The 24,622-nt window shown below is 40.2% G+C and overlaps 2 protein-coding genes across 3 annotated transcripts in view; one reads left to right on the top strand and one right to left on the bottom strand.

Moving 5' to 3' along the window:
* The first annotated feature begins 1,324 nt into the window (after positions 1-1,324).
* LOC140948647 (uncharacterized) lies at positions 1,325-13,875 on the top strand. 2 transcript variants are annotated; one of them, XM_073397913.1, is made up of 6 exons: positions 1,325-1,454; positions 2,362-2,986; positions 3,554-5,766; positions 6,479-6,507; positions 7,970-9,025; positions 11,652-13,875. In XM_073397913.1, the coding sequence occupies exons 2-6, from the start codon at positions 2,459-2,461 to the stop codon at positions 12,884-12,886; spliced, it is 5,061 nt and encodes a 1,686-aa protein (XP_073254014.1). In that variant the 5' UTR covers positions 1,325-1,454; positions 2,362-2,458; the 3' UTR covers positions 12,887-13,875. The 2 variants fall into 2 exon arrangements, with proteins under 2 accessions (XP_073254014.1, XP_073254015.1); XM_073397914.1 differs by lacking the exon at positions 7,970-9,025.
* Positions 13,876-14,696: 821 nt separating this feature from the next.
* LOC140949133 (uncharacterized) overlaps positions 14,697-24,622 on the bottom strand; it is a 39,422-nt gene continuing 29,496 nt past the window's right edge. Inside the window, exons 23-34 of the mRNA XM_073398367.1 lie at positions 22,822-22,925; positions 22,444-22,562; positions 21,763-21,830; positions 21,542-21,634; positions 20,177-20,288; positions 19,882-19,912; positions 19,525-19,575; positions 18,390-18,495; positions 17,301-17,347; positions 17,174-17,217; positions 16,399-16,496; positions 14,697-15,830 (exon numbers count right to left, since the gene is read on the bottom strand). Of these exons, the coding sequence (XP_073254468.1) occupies positions 15,544-15,830; positions 16,399-16,496; positions 17,174-17,217; positions 17,301-17,347; positions 18,390-18,495; positions 19,525-19,575; positions 19,882-19,912; positions 20,177-20,288; positions 21,542-21,634; positions 21,763-21,830; positions 22,444-22,562; positions 22,822-22,925 (1,160 nt within the window). The 3' untranslated portion in view covers positions 14,697-15,543. The remainder of the gene's footprint in view (positions 15,831-16,398; positions 16,497-17,173; positions 17,218-17,300; positions 17,348-18,389; positions 18,496-19,524; positions 19,576-19,881; positions 19,913-20,176; positions 20,289-21,541; positions 21,635-21,762; positions 21,831-22,443; positions 22,563-22,821; positions 22,926-24,622) is intronic.

Raw genomic sequence — 24,622 nt, 5'->3', positions numbered from 1 at the left:
TTAATATTTTAGCTGATTAGATCTCTTTTCTAGAGATCCAGCATTGACAACCAGCATGGTCTTCATCCATGGTTTTTGGAGTTAATTTCTTTACCACAGTTGGGTATGTGCCACCTGAGCTCAAAGGTACCCCATCACCCAAATCGTTTCCACGGTAGTGACTTTATTAAGTTTGCGTTTCATATCAGTCTGGTCAATAAATCATTGATGCCTAATTTCTAATCCTACAAAATACCAAATAACCCTGTGGAGGGAGGGGTTCTCAAGTAAATAATTGAATTCCTGCATTTATAACTCGAGTCAGCCTCTATTGTCATTTCTCTTGGATGTCTGAAAACTGCTGAAATTGACCTGATCTCAGGTTATCCCGTTTATGGCTCCTTCACTAAACAGCCAATTCCAAGAGTATCCATTCAAACTCCCCCCCCCCCCCCCCCTACCTCCCCGTCACACACCGTCCTGGCCATTGCCAGCCATTCGGATGGGAATTTTTCAATTTTCTATTCAGCCTCTCAAAAAATATATAAATATGGATTGATGAAACTTTTAACTACACAAAGCTAGAAAGTTAGTCCATTTGCTAAGGAGCTCGAGAAGTACGTACTAGTATTTCCGCCTAACCGGACCCAACCCGCGGGTGATTATTAACCGCTAGTGCAAGGGGTGGGGCTGATTTATTATAGGCCAGTCCTGCATTCAGTTTTGTTTTATTTTACACTTTAAGTGACGTCTGGCTACAGCATCTCTTTAATTAGAGATCCGGCAAGAGGAACCAGTCAGTTATATCTACGCGTTGCGTGGACCTTTCCATTCAAACAGGTTTTCCTTTTTTGCAGGGGCGGATCTAGGGGGAGGGTGCAGGGGGTGCGCACCCCTCCCTGAGATGACCTGCGGTTTTCTAATACAACTGGTATTCTGCAAAAAAAAAAAAAAGGAACTATGTGGTTTATTGGTGTTGAAGTAGAGCAAGAGACGAGTGCACCCCCTCCTAAAAAAAATCCTGGATCCGCCCCTGTTTTGGCGGAGGGGGAGGGGGGTAGAAAAAGGTGGAAATATACATTTTTCTCGCGCTACACGATCAGTCTCATGCGCTCGCTTCGCTCACGCGCTTGCCAATCTCATCGAAAAGAAGAAGAAGAAGAAGAAGAAGAAGAAGGCGTGGAAGGAAAATTTTGCCCTAGGCTGCGGTTTCCTGCGATTTCCGCTTCAATTCAACTCGTCCCAGGGCCATCTCGATTGTCATCTGTTCCAAATTTGGAATATGACGCGGCTTTCGAAAATGTCTCGGGTCCTCGGTAACCGAACGACGCTGTTTGATTATTGATTCCAAAGGAGAAAACGGTTGGTCGTGCGTGAGATAAATATCGTATTATCGGGTGCTATTCCCGAGTGCGAACGTGGAAGATTTCAACCAAATGTGGTGGAAATCATAGCCTTGGTCACCGAAGCTAGAGGTAGGCTGACGCTTTTGATAATTTTGCAAAACAGCTTAAATCGAACGTCATTTCATCCGTTAGAACAACGTTGCTTTCCAACATTCGATCGGGCAGCTGCACCAATATTTTAACTCCTGTTATCAATTCTAAGCTTTAAATGTTAAAAATTAACCTGGTACAGCATTTGATAGGATATTGGAAAAAGTGAAACTCCCCCATTGATATAAAGTCATACATTTTGTAGTACTGCGATGCTATTGATTTTACAGTGAAAATCTCAATGTTTGTTTCTCAAGTGTTTGGTAAATGATAAGATTGCGTGTATACTGCTTTTGCGTTTCGTTAGTCCTTAATACAGATACATCGAGAGGTATTGGCTGTTTTAAATTTTCAAAAGTTTCCTAAAATAAAATCAATTTTGCTGTTACGTTAAGACTAGCTGTTTAAAACTCAGTTGCATTGTTGTTTCTATTTGCATCTGTAACCATGAACACAAGGAAACGAAACTTGATATCTTAACTTTGTACACATGTGTCTTTCCTCGTTATTTATCGTGGCCAACTGTTTATGTTGATGCTTATTTCTATTAACAAAATATAATATTGTATGACAACTCTTAAAGAAAATTAACCACAACAGGTCTGGTTAACATTTATATCAGTGTTATGACCAGAAGTAAATATAAAATGATATAAACGTAGACCAGCTTTAGACATAAAAGACTTCATATTAGCTTTTAATAGTCTAATTCAAAGTTTGAATTAGACTGAAGCTAATTTTTTGATAGTACTTATGCTGGATTTCTGCAGTGACTAATTAGAAAAGCCACAGTATCCTTATCTCTCTTAGTGGTGTCATGTTAATCGTAGTTTGGCACAAATACCTAATAATGTTTTTTTTTAAAATAATATTTTCCTTCTCCCAGCAATAACCACTTTACTGATAATACTCATGAAGTTTATGGAACCAGGAAATAGACACAAAGAAAGTTTTGGATTCTGTCACAAGACCCATCACTGGAGATGATACCCACAGAATGGCCACCGTGTTCGTGTTGTTTGCAGAATAACAGGACATTTGAATCATATGGAAAATCTACAGTTCATCAGGGACATCAAAGATGTTCTGCTTTAATGCAGATTTTACATTCTTTTGTGGACTCATGCTTGTCATGTAACAGAAACTTAAAGTGTAAACCATGGAGAAGGAAATCTTTATCACAACCTTTTGCTAAATGGACGTTACTCAATGCAGTTCCATGGATGGCTTTGATATTACTGCTTTCAAACTACATTCAGCGAAGTATACAAATTTTAGCTAGGACGTTTTCTGTGAGAAAAAATCCAAGGCTATCATCTCTAGGGGGATTGCTTTCCATGGTCTTGTTTGGAGGACTTTTTTCATTGCCTCTGGCATCATGTCAAGACAACTTACAACCTACCCCTTCGGTGAAAAGTCTGCAGCTACCAAACACAATGGTATATGTTGGTTCATCCTTTGTTTACAACATTTCAGAGGAAGTATTTGACTGTGAGGTAGAAAGCTTTGTGGTAAGTAAAGATACAGTAAGTTGAAAACATCATTTTGGGGCTTGGGATCTGTTCCAACTGAATCTGGTTTGAAACGTGTCTTCTGTGACTTGACCTCGACTGTTCAGCTCATCCCAGGGGGCAATGTAAAATGAACCAGGAGATGGCCAGCAAGTTAGTGACTGAGACATAACATTTTATTTGGGGTTTGAAATAAGCTTTTCAGGAAAGTTGGGTTTAACGTATCTTACTTTATACTTAATACACTGTTAGAGGCAACTTTTGGGAGGTTACATTCTAGGTTACAAGGTTTTTTTTTTTGCCCCAGTTTTAGAGTGAACGTTTATTAGGACAATGTTGATACTCATGTTCAAGACTTGGTGTGAAAATGTGAATAGTGCCATGTATGCTTTTACCCTCCATGCTTGGTAGTGTATTACTGTGGCCTCCAACCTTAAAGGCGTCCCTTACCCTCCTCCCTCCTCCCCGCCTCTTCACATGTCCCTGTTGTTGACAAATTCTCTGTAACTGTTAGAAAGGTAAAGAAACAAAATGATGTGGATTTAATTTACTTTTTGTTCATGACAGGTATCAGAAACTGCAGACAGGTTTCTTTCACACTGGCTAGCCTACAACAGTTACAAGAGACAGCTATATGGCGTTCCATCAGAGAAGGATGAAGGAACATACAACATTCTGGTGGTAGCATTGTCAAGGGATGGAGATGAGGTCAGAGGTCGTGTTTGTGGGTCAAGATCCTTCTTCATCAAAGTTGCACCTGTCAGTGAAGAATTGGTGATGTCTGTTTACCCCAGCACTGACACTTCAGGCAGCAACATCAAGACTGTTCAAAGTTTGCCTTGTGTTCCTGGCAGCCAAGTAATCCATGGCACTATAATTTTGAATGTCGATGTGCACAATATGAATGGACATGAACGGATGGTGTTGTTACTAAAGATGGCAGACCACCTAAACGTGCATTCAAGTAAAGTTAGCTTATTTTCTGGTCAAGCTACTCATCCACTCATTGGGCAGCTTGATAATCCTGTAGTGATGGCAGCTGGTGCAGGAGATGGCAGGTTTTCCAAGGGCTCCAGAAGCTTGCTTACATGGCACATAGGCTGTGGTGCTATCAAACTTGATGAAGTAGCATTCTCTAAACTAGAAACCAATGCTCAGGATGGAAGCATAAGTAGTCTACTTGGTGTTCCTGTGGTGGGATGGCATGTCATGTCAGGTACTCAGAAGAACATGGCTAAACACAGAGTGAGGCGTCAGGTAATGGGTGTGACTGCCACGCCCATACCATCAAGTGCCCTTCCCTCAAGAATATCAAATATGTCCACTTCTGTGATTATCTCAAGGACTGTCGCCATAACCTCAAAATCAACAGCATCTGTGTCAAGTGTTGTTCTGAACAGAACAGAAGTCAGTTCTTTTACCATAAGTGCTAACACAACAACAGGAACAGGTCAGTTGCCAAGCAGAACTGACATACAGTCCTCTGTTTTTGCCAATGTCACCAGCTCTGCAAGATCCTTTTCACCCAGTTCCATCATGCGTACGAAGTCAGTGTCAATAAACAGTTCTACGGTGATATTATCAAGAAATACAACAGTGCCTGTTCAAAGTTCAGAATTGATGTCTTCTGTAAACAGAACTGCCCTGATCATGCCATCTTCCATTCTCAGCCAATCACAGAATTCAACTTTTATAACAAGAACAGTAACAAGGGCCATTGTCTCTTCATTTCTCACTCCCAGTTCATCACTGCCAGCAAGAAACAGCTCAAGCATATCACCAAATGAAACAACAGCCATTGGTTCCAGCTCTTCTGCTCTTCCTTCATTAAACAATAGAACAGTGCTGACGTCCTCAGAAGTTGGTACATCTTCATTGAATCTTACATTAACATCCCCAACACTTCAAGTATCAAGTTCACTAGAAACAAGAACATCTTTATTTGCTACTCCTTCCAGCAAACAAGTATTGATAGTATCATCAAGGCTAACATCAAGTGCATCACCACATCTCACAACACATTCACCTCCTTCAGTGGTAATTTCTACACCTCCATTAAATGTCTCGACATCACCTGCAATGTCACTGACAATCTCAAGGCAATCATCTTTAACAGTGAGTCTCTCAAGCAGCTTTGTATCCAGTCGTAACACATCTGTTCAAGAAGCAAGCCCCACTGTCAATCAAAAAGCAAGCTCCACTGTCAATCAAACAAGTCTTAGTGTGATAGCTGTAACTTCAAGTTCTACGTCTTTTTTGTCAAAATCGTTATCTTCTCCATCAAGCTTAGTAGGCCTTGAAACTACAACTTTCATGGGAAATGCATCAACTCCTCAATTAAACAGCACAGCTGTATTGGGTACGGTTGTCCCAACACTGAGCAGTATTATTTCAACAAGTACTGACATTTTATCAGAAAGTTCTGCTCCGACTTTGATCTCTGTTGTTCCGTCACTGAGCTCTACCATTTCTCCATTCAGCACTGTCAATTTGTCAATAAGCAGTACTGTTCCAATATTGAACTCTTCTATTCCAATGATGACTAGCATTGAGGGATCTGCAAACAGTATCGTTTCCTTTGTGACACCATCTTCGCTACCAAGTTCTTTGATTCTGCCATCAAGCAGTTTGGTGTCATCAGCAAGTTCTGTGAGGATAAACATGACATCCGTCATCCACATTGCAAGTTCCTCCATACAGATGAATGTCACAACTGCATCTGTTGTGCTGTCGTTGACATCTTCACCTATTGCAACAAGTGCTAACTCAACACAGACAAGGTAAGAAACATCATCAAGACCCGGGGGGGGGGGGGGGGGGTGGGGCCTCCCTTATATGAGCTATGCAATTAGGTATGTTTTGTTGCCCCAAAGGATGGTTTTTGAACTGTCTGGTTTGCAAACAGGTCTAGATTTTGCCCATTGTGGTCTGCAATTTCGAGGGAACCATGAGTGCATATAAACACATTTTTCGTTTCAGCTATAAATAAATGAAACAGTTAAGTGTCAAAATTAATACAAAAACTGCTAAATGATAAAAACGCTTGAACAGTAAGTTAACTTCGTTTTAACAAGGTAATGGATTGATAAACCGAGCACAACTTTCAGGAAGCCAGCTCTGAAAATGGGTGGGGAAAACGGCACGTTTTGGCCTTAAATAGGATCAGGATTTGGAGAACTGAGCGGCACACCCCCACCAGGTATTCCAAGAAGTGCCCCACAGGATCAATACATATATTTTAATAAAAAGGTTTACCAGTAATTAGCAGCCTTAGAATGTACATGTAATTTCATACTGGACATAGCTCCAGTTAAGTTATTTTGTTCTGTTCCCTTGTGATTTACAAAGAGAAGATTATTTCACATGTAGGTTTGTTAAAAGCTTTGACGTTTTCTTTCTGATACTTCCAGGGAATAGCGTGATATGATATGAATTTAATTTACAACCTGAAAGAAGGATTGAGATTTATCTTTCTCTTATTTTTTTTTTTAGTGTTACGATTTCAGTGGATACAACCACCGGTAAGTTTACCTTGCATCTTTAGTTGTTTTTAAAGTAACATTCACTCCATTCATACAATCTATTCTGACTGGCTTAACACGTTAATTTCTAGACATCATCAACAGCTACAAAAATAGGATTTACATTTTGCCATTATAAATTATACAATGTACAATCATCGTGCGTTACTAGGGACACCTTCAGGATACTCGTTGAGTTTTTTGTTTTAGTCAAATTTCTGTAATTTATTTTTCTCACGTTAAACTGAGATTTTCTTTGACTCCTATAAATAATTAAGGCTACTAACAATCTGTTCAAGTTGTCTTTCAGCAGCATGATGTAATTAAAAATTATAACATGTTCAAATGACGCCTTAACCTGCTGTCCATTTTAAAAAAAATATAAAAATCCAAGCTTTTGCCAATGCCGTTGTTCAGTGTAAGCTTGAATTTTTAAAAAAAAAAAAACGGACAGCAGTTTAAGGCCTCATCTGAACATTTTAATTCTTAACTAACACTACAATAAAAGAAAATTCTGAATCAAACTAGGTTGAATGCCATTTACTGGTTAAATACAGTCAGTCAGATTCTTTACTTATGTAAACCCTGTCACTGAGGATGGCACCTAAATCCCCAGCAACATATTTTACCTTAAAGGCTCTTGAGTTTTTTTTGCTCTATTTTCAAATTGCACTCACAATAGTGTTAACCATTATTAACTTACTAATCTTTTCTCAGACAGAGTTTCAAGAATATTAATAATGATGATGATGATGATGATAATTTGGAGTTTCATCTAAATCATTTTAACTTTTTTGTGCTGATAAATGAAAACTGCTAAAAAATATTGTTGCATAATCAGTCGTCATAAAACGTGAATATCTAAACCTAATTTTTTAAGTCAATCATTGGGATAAAATCGAAACGTTTTGACAGTGCCGCAAATTAACACATTTGCTCTCCTCTTCTTTCTTAGTTAATCTTCTAAAGTCCAGCAGATGCTGCTCTCATTAACCACTCTCTGAAACGAAACATGACGGTTTTCTCTCTTCTATATTCATAACTTAGTCATTTCTTTAAGTACTTCTTGACTTTTTGACACCCACTTTGAATTCATTTGCACAAACACCTCACATGTGTGTGTTTTGAAGACTAAACCATTTACTCATACCTTGGAGTGTGGAAGAACTGTCGTTTGCCAAGCAAGAGGCGACAGAATGTAACTGTTATTCAGCCAAAAAATCTTCAATTTGTTTATTTGATTTCTTTTGCTTTTTTTAAACAAATTCTAAAGTTTTCAGTGTTAATACATCCTTATCTGTTCAGCGGCGTCAGGAAAGCATGAGTACGTCTTCATGACAAACGTCACGAATTATTTGCATGGAATGCTCACTGCATGGATTTTATGGAAGGACTTCTCAATTCCAGTAATGCTTTAAGTATTTTATTATTTACGATACTATTTCACACTTGCCCTCCACAGCCAAGAGATCAACATTAGGGAATTCAACGTCTGTAATCGATAGATCACTGCTTGGAACTTCTGCATTTTCATCGACAAGGACTCGTGGAAGCCGAACATTTTCGAGTATTCTGGCTGCCAATGGAACTGTAATCGCTACTACCTCGACTGGGCTTAATCAATCTTTTGTCAACATTACAGCAACCCCTGTTGTTTCAATAAGTACTTTTCAGATTGCAAGCACGCAAAGCATGGTAAAGATATCAAGTTCTTTTTCTGCTACCGCGCCCTCCAGCCCTGTGTCAAGTTTTGAAGTTAACTTGAATTCCACCGCGATCTCAAGACCTCAAGAGTTTTCAACAAGGGACATACCGTTAAATTCGTCTGCCTTAACTCAAGTGGTTTTGTCGAGAACAAGATCTTCATCTGTGTTGTTGATCACTACTGGTGCCTCATTAAACTCGACATCCGCAGCCACACGGCTAACAACGACGATATCCAACAGCAGCGGAACATTTATAACACCAAGAGTGACTCTAAGCGTTGCACGGAGCTCAGCCGAGTTCAGTTCAAGTTTGGTAACCTCTCCTACGATATCACAAACTTCAATGACTTCTGTTGACACAAGAAGAACTTTAAAGACCAGCATGAGCTCACAAAATTCTACCTCGATGCTGAGACTAAGCAGTGACGTTTCTCCAGAATTTGTAAGTACTCTTGTTGCAAGCTCATCATCTGAACAGGGGAATTCTTCATTGAAAATAAGCGGCTCTACCACAGTGTCCACTTCAACGGTCACAGGAATACCAACCGTAACCATGGCGAGATCAACCAGTGTGTCCAATCCTTCCAGCTTTACCAGACAAGTGTCATCAAGCCTCATTGGTACATCTTTATTTACAAGAAGCACATTGGAGACAGACTTGAAAACATCTTCTAGAACACGTACAGCCGCACTTAGTACACTATCACCTCACTTAAGCAGTAGGCTTACCACCAGGATACTCAGTACTGTACAGCTTAGTTCCACAGGCACACCAGTCAACAGGACCATTACAAGTATTAAAGAAACCACTGGTAAGATTTCAGTTTGTTCGCACCACGAAAGCACATTAAATTTGTCCACGCACTTAGCACTTACGTTTCTATTGCGCCAAGGCACTAGTAAATTATTTAATGTTTTCATCCAGACGTGGTATTAATGTGGCTTTTTGGGTTTCAAGATCTTAAAATTTTTATAAATTCTTTTGACTTCTTTTTTTCTGACGTTCATTCTCATGTGTGGTGCTGTTGACACGTTTCCAACGTGCTTATCTTTTCTTTCTTCCTTCCACTTGAATTCACTTGGATTTGCTTGACCTTTTATTGTTGTTCCTAAGGGATTGCTAGCCAGGTTATATATTCTAAGCAACGTATTGTGTGTTAATTCTGTGGCAGTGAGATCCAATTCTTATATGACGGTTGCGCAGTGGACTAGAGAGCGTTGGTCCCCTACCAGTGTGATCTGGATTCGAGTACCGGCGTTGGCGAGATTGTTGTTGATTTTCTTCTCCTCTGCGAATTTTTTTTCCGGGTACTACGGTTTTTCCCCTCTCCCAAAAATTAACATTCCCAAGTTCCAGTTCGATCTGGAAAAAGTGTCTTCAGGTAATTGAGGACACTCAGTGGGTCACAGATTTAACAGTTCTTGGAGCTGTCAGATGTCACCCTCTCTAAATAACGTAATTTTTATATGGTTTTGTTTTGCGTTACACTTTGTAATTTCGCGTGTTCTTATCCCAAGGTGCAATTACTCTCCTGTCACGCAACAACACAACACGATTGATGACCCTTGACAGAACCTTAGTGAAAATAACCTCGTCTATTGCACCGACTGTTGGATCAAGGTTGACCACTGTTAGATTTTCTTCCTCCCTCATTAGAAGTAGTGTTGTTACAGTGAGTAACATGTCCACTGTAACGCCTTTAGTCACGCAAGAAAGCAGCACAGCTTCACAGTTCACACCTGCTAGTCCTGTAGAAACATCTTTGATCCCAATTGCCACGGAAGTCAGTAGTTTAGCGGCCACAAACTTGGTAAGAAGCTCAGTAATAACTGGAGCAAACAGCTCAAAAGTGACCGAGATTAGTAGACTTCTAACGCACAGGACATCAATGTCTCGTAGCGTAACACCAGTAACGCCATCTTCCTTTGCACTGCAATCACCAAGTGTTGAATCGACACAAGGAAGGTCATCTTTAAAAAGCACTTTTGTGACATCTGCCGTTTTCATAAGAGAGACGATAAGTGTTAAATCTATTGCTAAACCAAGCGTCACTTCAGGCATTCAGACTTCTGCCACAACAACGTCCAGTAGAAAATCTAAGATGACATTCATAAGCGTTTCGCCAAGCGTGACATCTAGTGCTTTCAAGATGGTCACTTCAACTATGCAAGCAAGTTTTTCAGCAGTTCTTACAAAACTTTCTTCAGCTAGCTCCATAGCATTCACCTTGGCAAGTTCTAAGCCACATGCGTCATCTTTAAGTGCGTCGTCAAGAAGAGATGAGTCAAGCGTGATATCAAGTCCGATCAGTAACATGACTGTCCAGATCATAGTCACGACTCTACTTTCCAAAAAATCTTCAGCCACTTTTGTAGCATTTACTTCCAGCGCTGAGTCACAAACGCCATATCTAAACGTGACATCAAGATTGCCAAATACCGTGACGTTTTTGTTGACACCAGGTTTGTCTTCTGTGATGAAGAGTTCGACCTCTAGCCTCAGAGCTAGTGTCACGACATCCCTTTTATCCAGTGTTTCCTTTGCTGCTGAGTCATTGTCCTCGCGGACTGCGTTATCAGTTGAAAGTTCTACTTTTGCAAGCTTAACCAGTAATTTGAGTAGTTCAAGAGCTTCAACAGCTTTGTATAAAACAAGCCTTATGACAGGAGTTCCCTCTTCAAGATTCAGCCAAGTTTCAGCAAGTGTTATTTTGCAGCGTCCTTCGCCTTCAAGACTTTCCACAAGTAGCCCAACGTCTTCTGTTAAATTTACATCTACGATATCACCTGTGGTATCGGCAAAATCCTCGCTTGTAAGCCGCATGTCAACACCGTACTTGAGTACTTTTGCTTCACGTAAGTCAGACATTATCTTTAACAGCTCTTTTAAGAGCTCCATTTCGCTTAGTTTCATTACATCCGGGTCATTCATTGACACAGCCTCGCTTTCCTTGTCACGCACCATCGTCACACCTTTCATTTCATGTCTTCTTTCCTTCAAGTCACAGAATGTCACGTCATCCTTACCCTTCTCCACCCCATTTCGGAGTCTTTCGCTTTCCATCTTTGTTACATCTTCATCCTCCAGAAAAGTTAAATCCTCACTTTCGCTTGCGTCTGCTCAAGACCTTTCTTCAAACTTTATCTCACTTTCGCAGGTATGGCATTTCTCAAAAACTTTCTCTTTAGGCACCCACACGGCCTCCATACAACCGATTGTTTCAAGCCAAAGTCCCGGAGCTTTTTCGTTTACTTTTATTTCTTTACCTAGTAAATTTCCAACTGTGGTTTTAGCTACAACATATTCCTTCCAAAATTCCCTATTTTCCAAACATTCTAGTACTTATACTAGCATTTCTCAAACTGTGGTTTTAGCTACAAAATATCAATCTACACAAACAAGCTTTTCCAAGTCTCTTGTTTTTTCCTCCATTTTAGGTACTTTTTCATCCAACTTCACTCGGAATGTAACGCCAACAGATTCCTCCGTGACACTTAGCATCACGCCATCTTCATCTGTCATCATACCAACCACCGCGCCCGCCAATTCTCCACCGCGTCTTTACAACAACATGGGGCGGGTAAGCGCGCCCGCGGGTAAAGCCTTATACTACACCATACCTGATGACACATTTTACGACGCCGAAGACCAAGCGACTACACGTGGGTTGTCACTTTCGGTTTCCTTTGCCAACGGGACGAGCATTCCGACAGACTACTGGCTGCAGTTTGATAACACGAGTCAAACCATCTACGGACTACCACTTAGCGAGCATGTGCCAAGAGGGGTAACCGGTGAAGGGTTCTTACTGCGGGCTCAGGATAGCCAGGGTGCGGATGCCCTTGACGCGTTCGAAGTCTTTGTGGTTCCGTCTGAGAAACCGATTGTACAGGAGCTGAAGATTAGAACAACGAACGACTTTATTGCGTTTAGTCACAATGTGTCTGAAAGACTTTTGCTGCTAAAAAAGATTGCTGATTATTATGGTGACTCCGATAGTTCGCTAATTAGGGTATTGAGTTTTACATCTGGATCAGTGGTCATGGCCTGGACTAATGACTCGCTACCAACAGACACGTGTGATGTGGAGAAAGTGGACTACGTTGAGAACAAGGTGCTTCTACCCGACGGCCAGGTTAGACAAGAATTTCGGGATGCTTTGCAGGGTTTTCCAGTTGAAAGCGCGAGTCAGCAAAGATTGGGAGTGTGCAATGGAACGGATGAGGGTACTCCCTTACCACCAGGGGCGCAGTCAACGCAAGACGAAGACTTGTGGTATAAGCACGTCCTTGTAGGCGTGCTTGTTGTATTTGTTGTCGTAGTTTTAGCTGTGCTCCTGATATGGTATAGTAGACGCCGAAGACCAAAACCATCCAATGAAAAACGGACTTTCAAGAAGCGTAAACCCATAGTGCTGGGACCGGAGATTGAACTCAAGCCGATTCCTGGCAAACCACTTGTCCTGCCTGATGATGATCCGAGTTTGCCGCCATCGTACATCTCAGAAACATCACTGAACAAACCTGTTTATTCTGACGACGAGGACGAGGCGGATTATGGGAAGAGAAGCCCTTCAGTCGTGTATGAGCCGCCCCCACCTTTCCATGCAACACTAGCAGACGACCCTCGAAACAGTCCACCGCCCGCGTATTTTATGCCACCAATGTATTAACATTTTGAGTGAAAATTGACCTTTAATAGCCCACGTTTGATATATCAAAATTCTAACATGACTCCGAGGCTTTAGGGACAAAATTGCAAATTTTTCAGGACTCCATTGTCTTGCAATTCCCAGAAGAAACTTAAGCACAAAAAAAAACAAACAAATGATAGAAACATGATCAGAATGCCTTGGAGTCATGTTAGAATTTTGATATATCCAACGTGAGTTAGTTTTCCTTTTAAAATTTTATTGCGCCTGCTGGTTGGTTGGTTATAGCTACAGAAAAAAAGGTAAAAGAAATAATTTATGTCTTTCCAGCTAACACTTAAGAAAACAGCAAAGTTCTTGTGATTTACGCTTTCGGTAGTCGCAGTTAGAGTTTTCCTCTTATAATGAAAAGCAAAGAGCCTTCTTGTGGGAAACGAGTGCAAATTAAAGTTTGTTGATCAAATATTTCCTTTACGACCCGGTTAAGGTATTTAATTTTCGTACACTTTATCTCGTTACAGTAAGTGTTCTTTTGAATCTAATTGTTGTGAAACGCAAGTTTTCAAGTGATTTCCTGATATAAATGCCCAGATAACGATATCAAAGATTACAACAAATAATTGATTCTGGCCCGTCTTTTTCAGTTATACAAAATAGCGTCTTAGCGGAAGGTTATTGTTAATTTTGCTATGAATTTGAAGAAAGACGGGTATAAATCAATAGCAAAGTTTTAGAGAATGAACGGAAAGACGAAAGTAGCAGCATTTTATTTTTTTCGCGTGATGTGGAAGTGGGGGGGAGGAGATTTTTCTCCTCGACGTGAGATAACAGTAATTGTTATCGTAATATAGTGTAGCTTGTAAAACCTCTTTTCAAATAACAAATATCATATTTTGTAAATAGGAAGATGGAATTACTGGGAACACTTAAAATTTTACAGTGATTCGTTGCTCATAAAGCAGTGTATTTGTACATAAATAGGAACAATATAAACCTGAATTCAATCAAAACCAAGCTGTCTTGGACTTTTGTTGTCTCGCTCCTATTTATCACCCCTCGTTTGAGAATGGAAACAAGAAAACTGACGGCCAGTTGAACACGCGCTCGGTCGTTTTCACACGTGTCAACCCAATAAAAAAATAAGGAGGAAGAGAGGGGAGGGAACTTCTTAACCCCACCCCCAACCCTTGGGTTGTTTTTTATGCCCATACATATCTCGACAAACCGTGAGAGAATTTACCGTCAAGTTCCTTGACTGCATGGCATTATCATCAAAATTAGTCGAGGCATTTTGTCCTTGGTGCTACACGCTTCTCCAACATAATCTACTTCAAATTCGCTATTTCCACATCTCCTACAATAGACCGTTTTCACCTGACGTTGCGGTGGCCATTTGGTGAAACTGCAGCCATGTTGGTGTTCAAGAGTTAAACTCTTTTCTTGTGTAAACGCTTTGTTTTGTTCCAATAAATTTGCAAGGATGCGGGTCACACGGGTGAAAACGCCCTTTTCACCTTGGGCGCTTTCCATTTAACCAAAACTTTCGAAAATTTGGACACAGCGGCAAATGGTACAGAATTTTCCAGCAAAGAGTTGTCAGAATTTCCGTAAACTGTATAATTTCCGCAATGCGAACCATTCAACCGAAAATTCTAGAAATTCTGGGAGCAAAGTTGTTTGATATCGTCTTCATAGCTCCACAGGGGCATTTCTGTATGGATAAAGGTAGTAAGTAAAGACTTAAGCACAGAATTGACCTAAAACAGTTATATTCTCGTGCATAGCCCCTTATAAACTAGCTGTAGCCAGAAATCAAGAAACTGTCCAAATATGAACATAAACATCTCTTTATTAAAAATAATTCTTCAATATAAAGCGTGAAAAACAGCGAGTCTAGTGGCTGTATCCGTATCTGTGACTGTATCTGTACAGAATCGCTAACATACATTATTGCTCTTGACAAAAAAAGTTAATATCTTTTGTTACAACTTAAAAAAAATCATTTGTACATAAGATATAAATTCAATTTGATAATTTTATTTACAAATTTGTCGAACGAACAAAAACATTTCTGTCATAAAGAAATTAGACAAAATAGAAGGAACTCTGATAGCTTATTTGTTATGAAATTGAATTATCGACATTAATCACATCTATCATTCATCGCATGTTTTTTTTACATCAATTCCCCAAAAATATTCATTAAAATGGAAACAAAAAACCACGCTAGAAAAAAAGGGGCAAAGGAGACGAGTGTATTCACAAATTTTGTGGCCTTCACTGAGAACAAATACAAAGACTGTACAAAACTCTTCAACATTAACGTTAAATTCTCTTTTCTGTTTCGAAAAATCATCGTGAAGGCACAATTTTTAAATCAAGTACGATGGTCTCTTCAATGTGTGACATACTGTAAAGCACTTGTTACTTCCGCTGTCATGCAAAGTACCTTCACCGTGTTAGCTTCATGCCAAAATTCAACGGCTACGTTGCTGAATGAAACCAAAAAACCCAAAACGGAGTGGAAAAAATACTCCTTCTTATCCTTGAGCAATTCATGAACACAGGCATTAACAAAACGTCACACCAAACTGCATTTAGAGGTACAGAAAAACAATATCATCCGGGCCTGATGTAGCCACCCTGTGCATAGGCTAAAGATGACTACCACGGTCTAGTCACATGGACCGACTGACGGGACTGGATGGAGTACTACTGCTGATCTGATTAAGGATGATATCACGTTCCCTCCTCACACACGACAGGATCTGTAGTCTGGTTTGAGTCATGGTTCCAGTATCCCAGCTCAGTGACCGCACTGTTCTCTTTTGAGGGGCGAGGCTACTGCTGAGCTGAGGCTGTTCCTCTGCGCTTTGATGCGGGGTGGTGCATGTTTCGATAATTGGACTGTCTGTTGAGGAGTCAGACATTGGCGTGCCCTCTGATGTCGGACAGGGAGCATCATCTGTTTAAAATAAGAATAATTAAAAAAAAGCTCAACTTAGAAGCTGAATGGAATGATGGAGATGAAAAAAACACACTACACGGCTTTCGACAACCGTAACTTCAACGCCCTTCCCCTTTCTAGGGGGTGGCGGGGTCTCCGATTGCGTAAAGTAAATACATTTTCTACGATCTCGAGCATTTATCACACCCCCCCCCCCCCCCCCCCACACCCAAACACGAATACTTCACTTCACTCGAATCCCTTGAATGCTCTCGCGCAGTAACGATAGAGATGGGCCACTAACGCACAGCGTTACCCTCTTAGAGTAATGCATGGAATATAAGTTTGATATACAGTAAAAACCCGCGAGTAAGAACCCGCATTTTCCCAAGTTAGCCTGAACAGGTTGTTAAATAAATGATTTTAGAAAATAAGAACCTATTTCAAAGTGTACGCAAAACAGGTGTTTTTTATAAAGGGGGTCTAAGTGGCAAATTTTAGCCTAGCAGGTTCTTACTCGAGGGTTTTTACTGTAATATGGCTTTAAGATTAAAAACTATTTATTGAAAAAGGCAAAAAAAATCACCTTCTGGAGTACTGCATTCCATCGCTGTATAAGTTGTAGACGTTTCAGAACAAGACAAGTGTGGCCGTGTATTGAGTAAAGTCTTCGCTTCGCTCTCTCTGTAAGCAAGAAATAAAAATACAGTTATATAACCAAGGTCGGTCAGACCCTAGTCAGAGATTAGCTGCATTACAAGTGTCAGCTCTGCTCAAATCCCTTATATTAGCGGTGATAATTTAGTGAACCAAGCTTATGAAAACAAAAGCCCCTGCCGAAATGGGAGCCTGAAGCATGTAAAAAATTAGTGTCAAACTGCTAAATAACACGTCATACTAAGGCTAAATTCACTCTAAACCGGACAGCCGGCGAGAAAACCTATCCGGAATAGTGTGAGCACCTATGCGACATGTAAATCTCCAATTTATAGATCGGCGCGGCTAAGCTTCGCTTCGTTGCAGAAATCGCGCCCACCGAAATCACCGTTGTTATGTGTGTAAACAGAACCCCTACCCGGTATGGTTTTCGTGCTATTCGATATAGTAGGCTGATTTAGCAAGGAAAGCGGGCGGAAAGGACTAAACTCGACTTTCGGTGCCCAATTTGCCGTTCTACCATTGGTCAAGCCAGTTGTTTGATTTGCGCGCGCCGTTGTAATATGACGTTCCCGTTCTGTTGCTAAATCAGCCTAGTGTGAAAGCCTACGTCACTGCAAGTGGGGTAACTTTTAAGACCATATTTGGAGAAGAGTTGTGCCCGCCTCAGATTCCCACATAGAAACATAAAAGGGAAACCTCACCCTGCAAATGTAGTCAAGAATTCTTGGACATTCATGACACCAATCTACAATAGAAAAAAAACACAAAACAAGTTATACTTAACTTGTCCTGCATGGATATTAAGTTATATAATCTGATTAAACTTACCCCGCGTTCCAAGAACCACGGTACCTCCACTCTGCCTTTGTCCATATCTGTTGAAATAAAAGAAACGGCTTGATGTTACAAAAAACTGTTCCCATTGATGTTATACTGATTCGCCACTTTTGAAACCAGAAGGGAATGGGCCGAGTTAACTTTCGCAAAGACTTCTGGGACTGTTTACAGGGACTGGGAAAAAACTGGCCAATAGCTGACCGGCGCGTCATCAGTAACGATCCCACAATCAATAGACCTTTTTACCGATACGGCGGCCATATTGAATAAATTCGATTTAAGGAGTATTATAGGATGCCCAGGGAGCATGAGCACATTTCGTTTGTATTTTCGAGCGCTTTTCGGGACATTTTTTCTTAAAGTTTTCTTAGAATAAGATTGTAAAGGGAAAAAAAGATCCTCGTGCCTTGTTTGGATGTAATAATGATCGCCTTTTTCTAGTTTAGTATTAGAAAATATGGATTTTCACAGTATTTTTCTCGGGAAAAAGGCGATCATTATTACATCGAAACACGGCACGAGGATCTTTTTGCCCATTACAATCTTATAATGATCGCCTTTTTGCCGAGAAAAATACTGTGAAAGTCCATATTTTCTAATACTAAACTAGAAAAAGGATTTTTTTTCCAATTACAATCTTATTCTAAGAAAACTTTAAGAAAAAATGTCCCGAAAAGCGCTCGAAAATACAAACGAAATGTGCTCATGCCCCCTGGGCATCCTATAATACTCCTTAAATCAAATTAATTCAATATGGGCGCCGTATCGGTAAAAAGGTCTATTACGGGACGCATTTCGGCACCAGTTCCTTTCTCCTTTCTAAAGTGGCGAATAACAGGTGCAAAGTCACGGAAACCGGTCGTTTCGATACGACCTCAAGCACTAACATCATACAAAAATTTTGATCACTTCAAGTATAGTTTGCGCGTGAACAAGAAAACATTTGGGGTTAATATTCTTCGTTGTTTAAGCCAAGCACGTAAAACTATTTACACCTGGACAGGATAAACTTGTATCAAAACGACTTGTATCGAAACAAACGATGACCACAGTTGGGCGAATGAGCGCTCGCCGGCATACCTGACAGTAGGATGATGTGTCTGTAGACAGAGATGAGTTCAATCTGTAGCTTGAGTGAAGTCTGTAGATATCGTTGAGTTGCAGGAATACCTTCAGTCACATAGCCCTGCATAAAATTAAACTTTGTTTCATGAAAAGTTACCCACGAAGGTGCGATAGCCCATAAAGGGCTGCGTTTAACTTGCCGATAGGCAATATTTATCAGGGGAGTGGGTGCTAATTGTGAGAACTGTTGGCGATAAGCAAGTGAATGTGCGCAAAATGCAAGTAAGGAGGACAACCATGACAACCGTCCTGAGGGTCAACCACCCTACCTCCCACCGGAATCTGTGACACTGATCTCTAGATAGGATAAAGAAGGGGAACTCTACTGAACACAGAACCGTAAAGGGACCAGGAAGCGGCTGGGAGGGGAGAGATAGCAGGCAAAAAGCGGCAAAACTACACAAAGTAAACCACCAGGGCAAATCTACGTGGCGTTGACTCAAATGCGCATGCTAGCGAAAAATCTCCCACTTAACTATGATTATTGATAATAGACACCTTTAGCATCAGGTTTTTCATGGAAAACCGCAAACCCGAGAATGTCACGTGACCATCGTCTTGCGGTCGCGTTTGCAGTTTGCAGTTCACGTTTGAACGGCAGGAAGGACGTCCAGTGGGTAAGTGACTTACGGCAAGGTTTTTTGCCACGAAAAAGTGTACAGCCTCACGTTTAAACTTTCTTTATCCATCTGCGATGTGCTTGTTAGATTTTTGACCTCGAATTATCCCTGTTTTTTAGGCGATAAAAGTAATGCACTTTGACTTGACGAAAAACAACATGGCGGCACTAAACAATGAAGGCCTTGCTAAACTTTGAAATCTCGGCAACGTAAAACTACAAACGCGCAACTGAAAACTGTAATTTGCGGTTTGCAGTTCCCCGTGAAAAACCTAGTGCTAAAGGTCTAATTTTCAAACGTGCTTTTTTTTTTAAAACAATTACTAGAGAATTTAGAGATTTGTATCTCGTCGCTACATGTGGTGAGCAGTTTCTTCTGTTAATTGATAGATTCTCGTCCACAAAACAGCACTTCGCAAAAAAAAAAAGCAATCCGCAAAAAAACAGCAATCAAAACGTCAGCCATCTTACCTTGGGAAGGACTGTGATGAAGCCCTCATCCTTGTATCGACGAAGAAGATTCTAAGGGCAAACAAATTTACATATGCTCAGCCTGTTAAGATCTGATGGCATTGCTATAGCTTCTCCTTTCAAAAGCAATTAACCTTTTTAACACGGTTTGCGTCTTATGCGCATGAGTAGAGAGAATGAATAAGTTAATTTCGGGACGAAGTTGGGAAAATAACTTGAATTTATCACGCGAGCAAACTCTCGGGCGGCGATGCTGTCCACTCGTTCTTAGTGAAGACAAAATGAAGGGTTGGAAGAGTACAGAGGAGAAGTCTTTTTCAGGAGAAAAAAAGTGAAGAAAACAAATACCGTACTTACCAACGCCTTTGAGTCTCTTTTCGACAGCGGCCTGTTTGAAACGCAACGACAAAAACGAATGACAAAATAATGTTATTAAAAATGTAAGAAAACACTTCGGACCTTCACCAGTCTCAAATCCAAAAAAAGAAGTAAGACTTGAAAATGTGATTTTAGTCCATACAGAATATCACGGTGTGAAAATCCAAGCAAAATTTTATCGACAGAGGTGCAATTCCTTTTGTTCTTGTTGTTGTTGTTTTATTTTAACGTCGCGTTAACGTTAGTTTGTCCTTAACTCTACACACTTGCTTACCTACTCATGGACAGCCTCTTGTAACCGTTTCTACTGATATTCAAGACCCAAACAAACTTCTGATGCGCAAAGCTCTGTTCCTTAAGATAGCGTAACAGACCTGCCAGGTAATCTGCAGAGAATAACAACTTTGACATCAACTCTCTAAGAGATTTACAGAGGCCCCGTAAACACGAATCCGGCCGTTTTTTGAAACCGCATATCTTTTATTAGTAAATCCAACTGGTGGTCTATTATCAATGCCGCGTTCTGATTGGTTGAGCTACTACTAGGCTATATGTTATAGCCCACTAGTAGCAAAAAGCGCCGACTTTTTGGCGGCAAAAAGGATTAAAGTCTAGCTTTAACTAGCTAAAGTTGTTTTGTCTCGATATTTTTGACCAACTAGTTGGATTTTACTAAACAATTATTCCTCTCGCCCTCATGGCCTCTGAGTCAATAGCCCATTCGGCCTTCGGCCTCATGGGCTATTGACTCAGAGCCATTCGGGCTCGAGGTATAATTGTAAAATACCCGGATTCAAGCGGTGAAAAAAAAAATGCGGCTCTGGATTCACTGGTTTCGTGTGGACAGAAGGCGGATTCGTGAAAAAAGAGACTCTTAAGATTCGAGGGCGAGAACGACTACGAGTGTGAAATTTGACTTAAAGATTTTTCGCGTACTCTCAAAAAAATAGGTACCCCGGAAAGCTTCATCATACTTTAGAATCACCAGAAAAGTTAACACTGTTATCTTTATTAAAGGAGGTCAAGCCCTCTCCCGATCACAAAATGATAAAACTTGTAACATTTAGATAACTCGTTTCCACCACTGCGACATTCTAGCTAATACTCGAACTAGAATGACGACGGCTATCATGTTTTCCTGCCAAAATGATGCTGGCTTACGCGCGAGCAATACTCAAGATTAAGAAAATCTCCTTCTCGTACTCGTTCTCGTCCTCAAATCTAAAGCTCTCTAAAAATATATGCAACTGCGGCTTCAAAAATATCCGGATTCGTGTGGACAGTGTCTTGGTTTCTTTCGCTTCAAATAGCCATTTCTTTCTTCATGAATATTTGCCCTTCGATATAATATTTTCATTTTTCAATTACAGAGACGTAGTCGGCAATCTGGTCTTTAGAAAGCGTCTTGGTCAGATCTCCTAGAAGCTGAAGACGGCTGGAACGTTAATTTTTTTTCTAGTCTAGAAATTTAACACGACAAACGTGTAGATATGAATGAGAGACTCTTGTGGCTAAGAACGAAGGCAGATTTCGTAACAGGGGACCATATTATTGCATAGTTTAACTTATCGTTATTTTCTGCAGTTTGATTAACAAACATTTCAAAAATGATTAACGAACATTTCAAAAGTATTTTTACCGATGTCGATGGTTTTAAGAATCGTATCGTCAGCAAGCAAGGCGCCGCCAGAAACAAAGATGTTCTCATACGAACGACTTCCCTCCACAACATCTGCATAGGAAAAAAAAAATAACTTGGTTTAACAAGAAATATTCTGATTCATAAAAGATTAACAGCATCACACGTCAGAGAAGAAAAAGCATCAAATAAAGACGGGCGAAAATGGAAAAGACACGTACCAGTTAGAGTGTTAAACAATGCAAACTTGACAGACGACGCCATCTTCAACTGATACAAATTTGCCAACCTGAAAAAAGGAGTACGTTAGGGTGTATCTTCGAGAGCAAGTTTTCTTTGATATTTTTCCTCTCGCAGCTTCAGTGCCGCTCGTTGGTTCGGCCATGCGTTGGTCTCTGGCGGAAGCCCTGAAGTAATTCGCCACAAGCACTCGAGTAAAAACCTCTGGTACCCAGGATAATTCTTTGGTCGTGTAAATGACAAAACCTTGACAAGATTTTTTACCCTACTTGCTCCTGTAAACAGGGTTTTAGTTGTATTATATGCTAAACAAGAGAGGGTACATAACCCTTAATTTCACTTTCAAAAGTAGCCAAAGTCAAAATTTTAAAAAAATTAAATTTAGCTAAATGCTGAAAAACAAATAGCACCATGTGGAAGTACTGTTAAAGTGGTTTCATTTGAATGGTAGCACCATAGGATTTCATCCAAAGACTCGAACGTTAGAACTACATACTAAATAAACAGGAGCATGTGAAAGTACTACTGAAGAGGTTTTCATTTGAATGGTCACATCACAGGATTTCATCCAAAGACCCACAAGTTAGAACCACCTTACAAGACTTCATCATCTTACTCTGGAAGTGGAAGTGTTAATCAATAGATTTGTCTTGTCATGTTACCTGTGAACGGATGGTTGATGTTTTTTCCTAATCAGCACTCTTAACTCCCGAGCAGTCTCTTGCAAACAAGATGAATCCTTGACGTCCACAAACACACCCCCTGCTTTCAACATGTAGTTCTTGACAAAAACGATACAAAAGAGTTAAGTCAACATTACAGTCCTCTTGAAGCCGTTTTGAGCGAGAATATTTGGGTTCAATCTCAAAGCTCAAAAATAAGTAGTGAACTGAGATAAAAAAAAAAAAAATGACAAAATTAGGAAATTAAGGACAGCGAGGACGTATATAAAGGCAAGAAATCAGTAACTTGTTTCACAATAAAAGATCTGTCCATACTATTTGAAGTTACAAGGTAAGGAAGATGAGTACAGAAATTACCTTGACTGCTTCACATTCTTTGTCATGTTCAGGAGAATAAACGTAGAACTGAAACTTCTTCCGGGTTTTTGGTAACTTCTTCTGTACAGCTTCTTTGTCAGGTACTAGAGGAAAAAATAGCAAAATAAACAGACCATCATTAATGGTATCCAGGATGGTAAGATTTGGACCAGAACTACAAGCTATCTTGTTTTTTGCATGCTATAGACACGTCCTTGATCATTTTGGTAAGAGCGTACCCTAGGGAGGTACTAGAGACCTTATTGTATAGGGGTAGGATACTCAGGACGCGTAGCCATAAAATACCGGTAGAGTGCCCCTCAGCCTGGACAAACGGGCAGGATACCGGGTACAACGGCAATTATCACATCTGGGAAATCATGTTTGCCTTTTGTATAACTACGTGGCAAACATAGTCGCCTACCCGTACCCGTAGGCAGAAACAGTAGTGACCTTAAGATAAACCGTTTCTCTCTACGGGTACAGGTAGACGTACATGTTTGCCACGTAGTTATACAAAAGGTGACCATGATTTCCCAGATATGATAATGGCATCACCGTTCTACCCGGTACAACGATTCTCGTTCAACCTTAAAAAATGGTTTTCTTAAGAGTTCGCTATTTTTTTTATCACCTAGTAGTTGAAAACTCGTTCACTGGTGGGGAGAAGCGTTGCGTGACGTCGACACAAAGAAAAGCTGCGCAGAAGATGAGCAGCTCCCTTCCACGTCTGTTTGGCCATAAGAGTGGTTAGAGTATACGAACAGGCGCTAAAAATAGTTGCAAGCTCTTGCGGCATTACAAATCGAATTGTCAGTTACTTGTTAAAGCATTTCACAAGAAAAAATTAAAAGTAACGTTATCCGGAGTTTCGATGTTTCTAACATCATTATCAAGATTGAAAATCGTTAAGAGTAAAAGTTGTTAAAAGAGTTGAGGTTTGAATAAATTAGATGACATTCTTGTCTTCATTAAACTGCTAGATAAGAGTAAGAGTGCCACTAAAAGCAAGACAATAGCATTACACAAATGCACGCTGATAGTCAAGTCAGTTACTCAGACTGGTTAGTACTCACACATAAAAAGGCCACAACTTGTGGTACCGCGATGATTATAACTCAGTTATCTGCAGAATGACATAAAACCAATGGTTTTGATTAAATATGTCATTAGCAATAAAACAATCTTGTCAAAAAATATCACACGGAACTTTGATGCCTAAGCCATCAATAAAAAAAGCCAAGCCCTATTAAATGATTCCAAAACTTTATAGTCTGTATAGGAACTTCTCTACAAGTGACCACCAAAATGTAAACACTGTCATGCAAAATGGTTTATTAAAAGAGGAAGGTTAAACTTCTGAATATGTGCATGCCAGTCCCCAAAGTGAACCCTTTCAAGTAAAAGTTACCGAACATCAGTCTAACTTGATTATTGTTGTCTAACTCAAGATTCTTTAAATTTGTGAAATGACACTGGTAGGCCAGTACAACCTCTAGACATTAACATGAGAAATAATGCAAGGCTGTGCTCTAAGGAAATTGAAGGGAGCCCAGTGATCTGAAACTATAAAAATCTAGGGTGCTCAGCATATGATTTGTATGAAAAATCTGAGATTTTCTAGTCGCCCAAGAGCAAAAGTTAGGCGCCAGGGGCCACCGGGCTCTGCTAGAGCACAGCCCTGTAATGCTTTGATATTTTCGTACATTTATGAGAGAATTCCCATTTTCGGGTTCCTTTCACTTTCAAAGGCAATTAGGAAGACAGGTGAATAGTTCTAACATTTGAGACTGGATCAAAT

Source organism: Porites lutea, chromosome 9 (genome assembly GCF_958299795.1).
Source record: "Porites lutea chromosome 9, jaPorLute2.1, whole genome shotgun sequence".
NCBI lineage: Eukaryota > Metazoa > Cnidaria > Anthozoa > Scleractinia > Poritidae > Porites > Porites lutea.
This window is presented reverse-complemented; position numbering and strand designations above follow the sequence as displayed.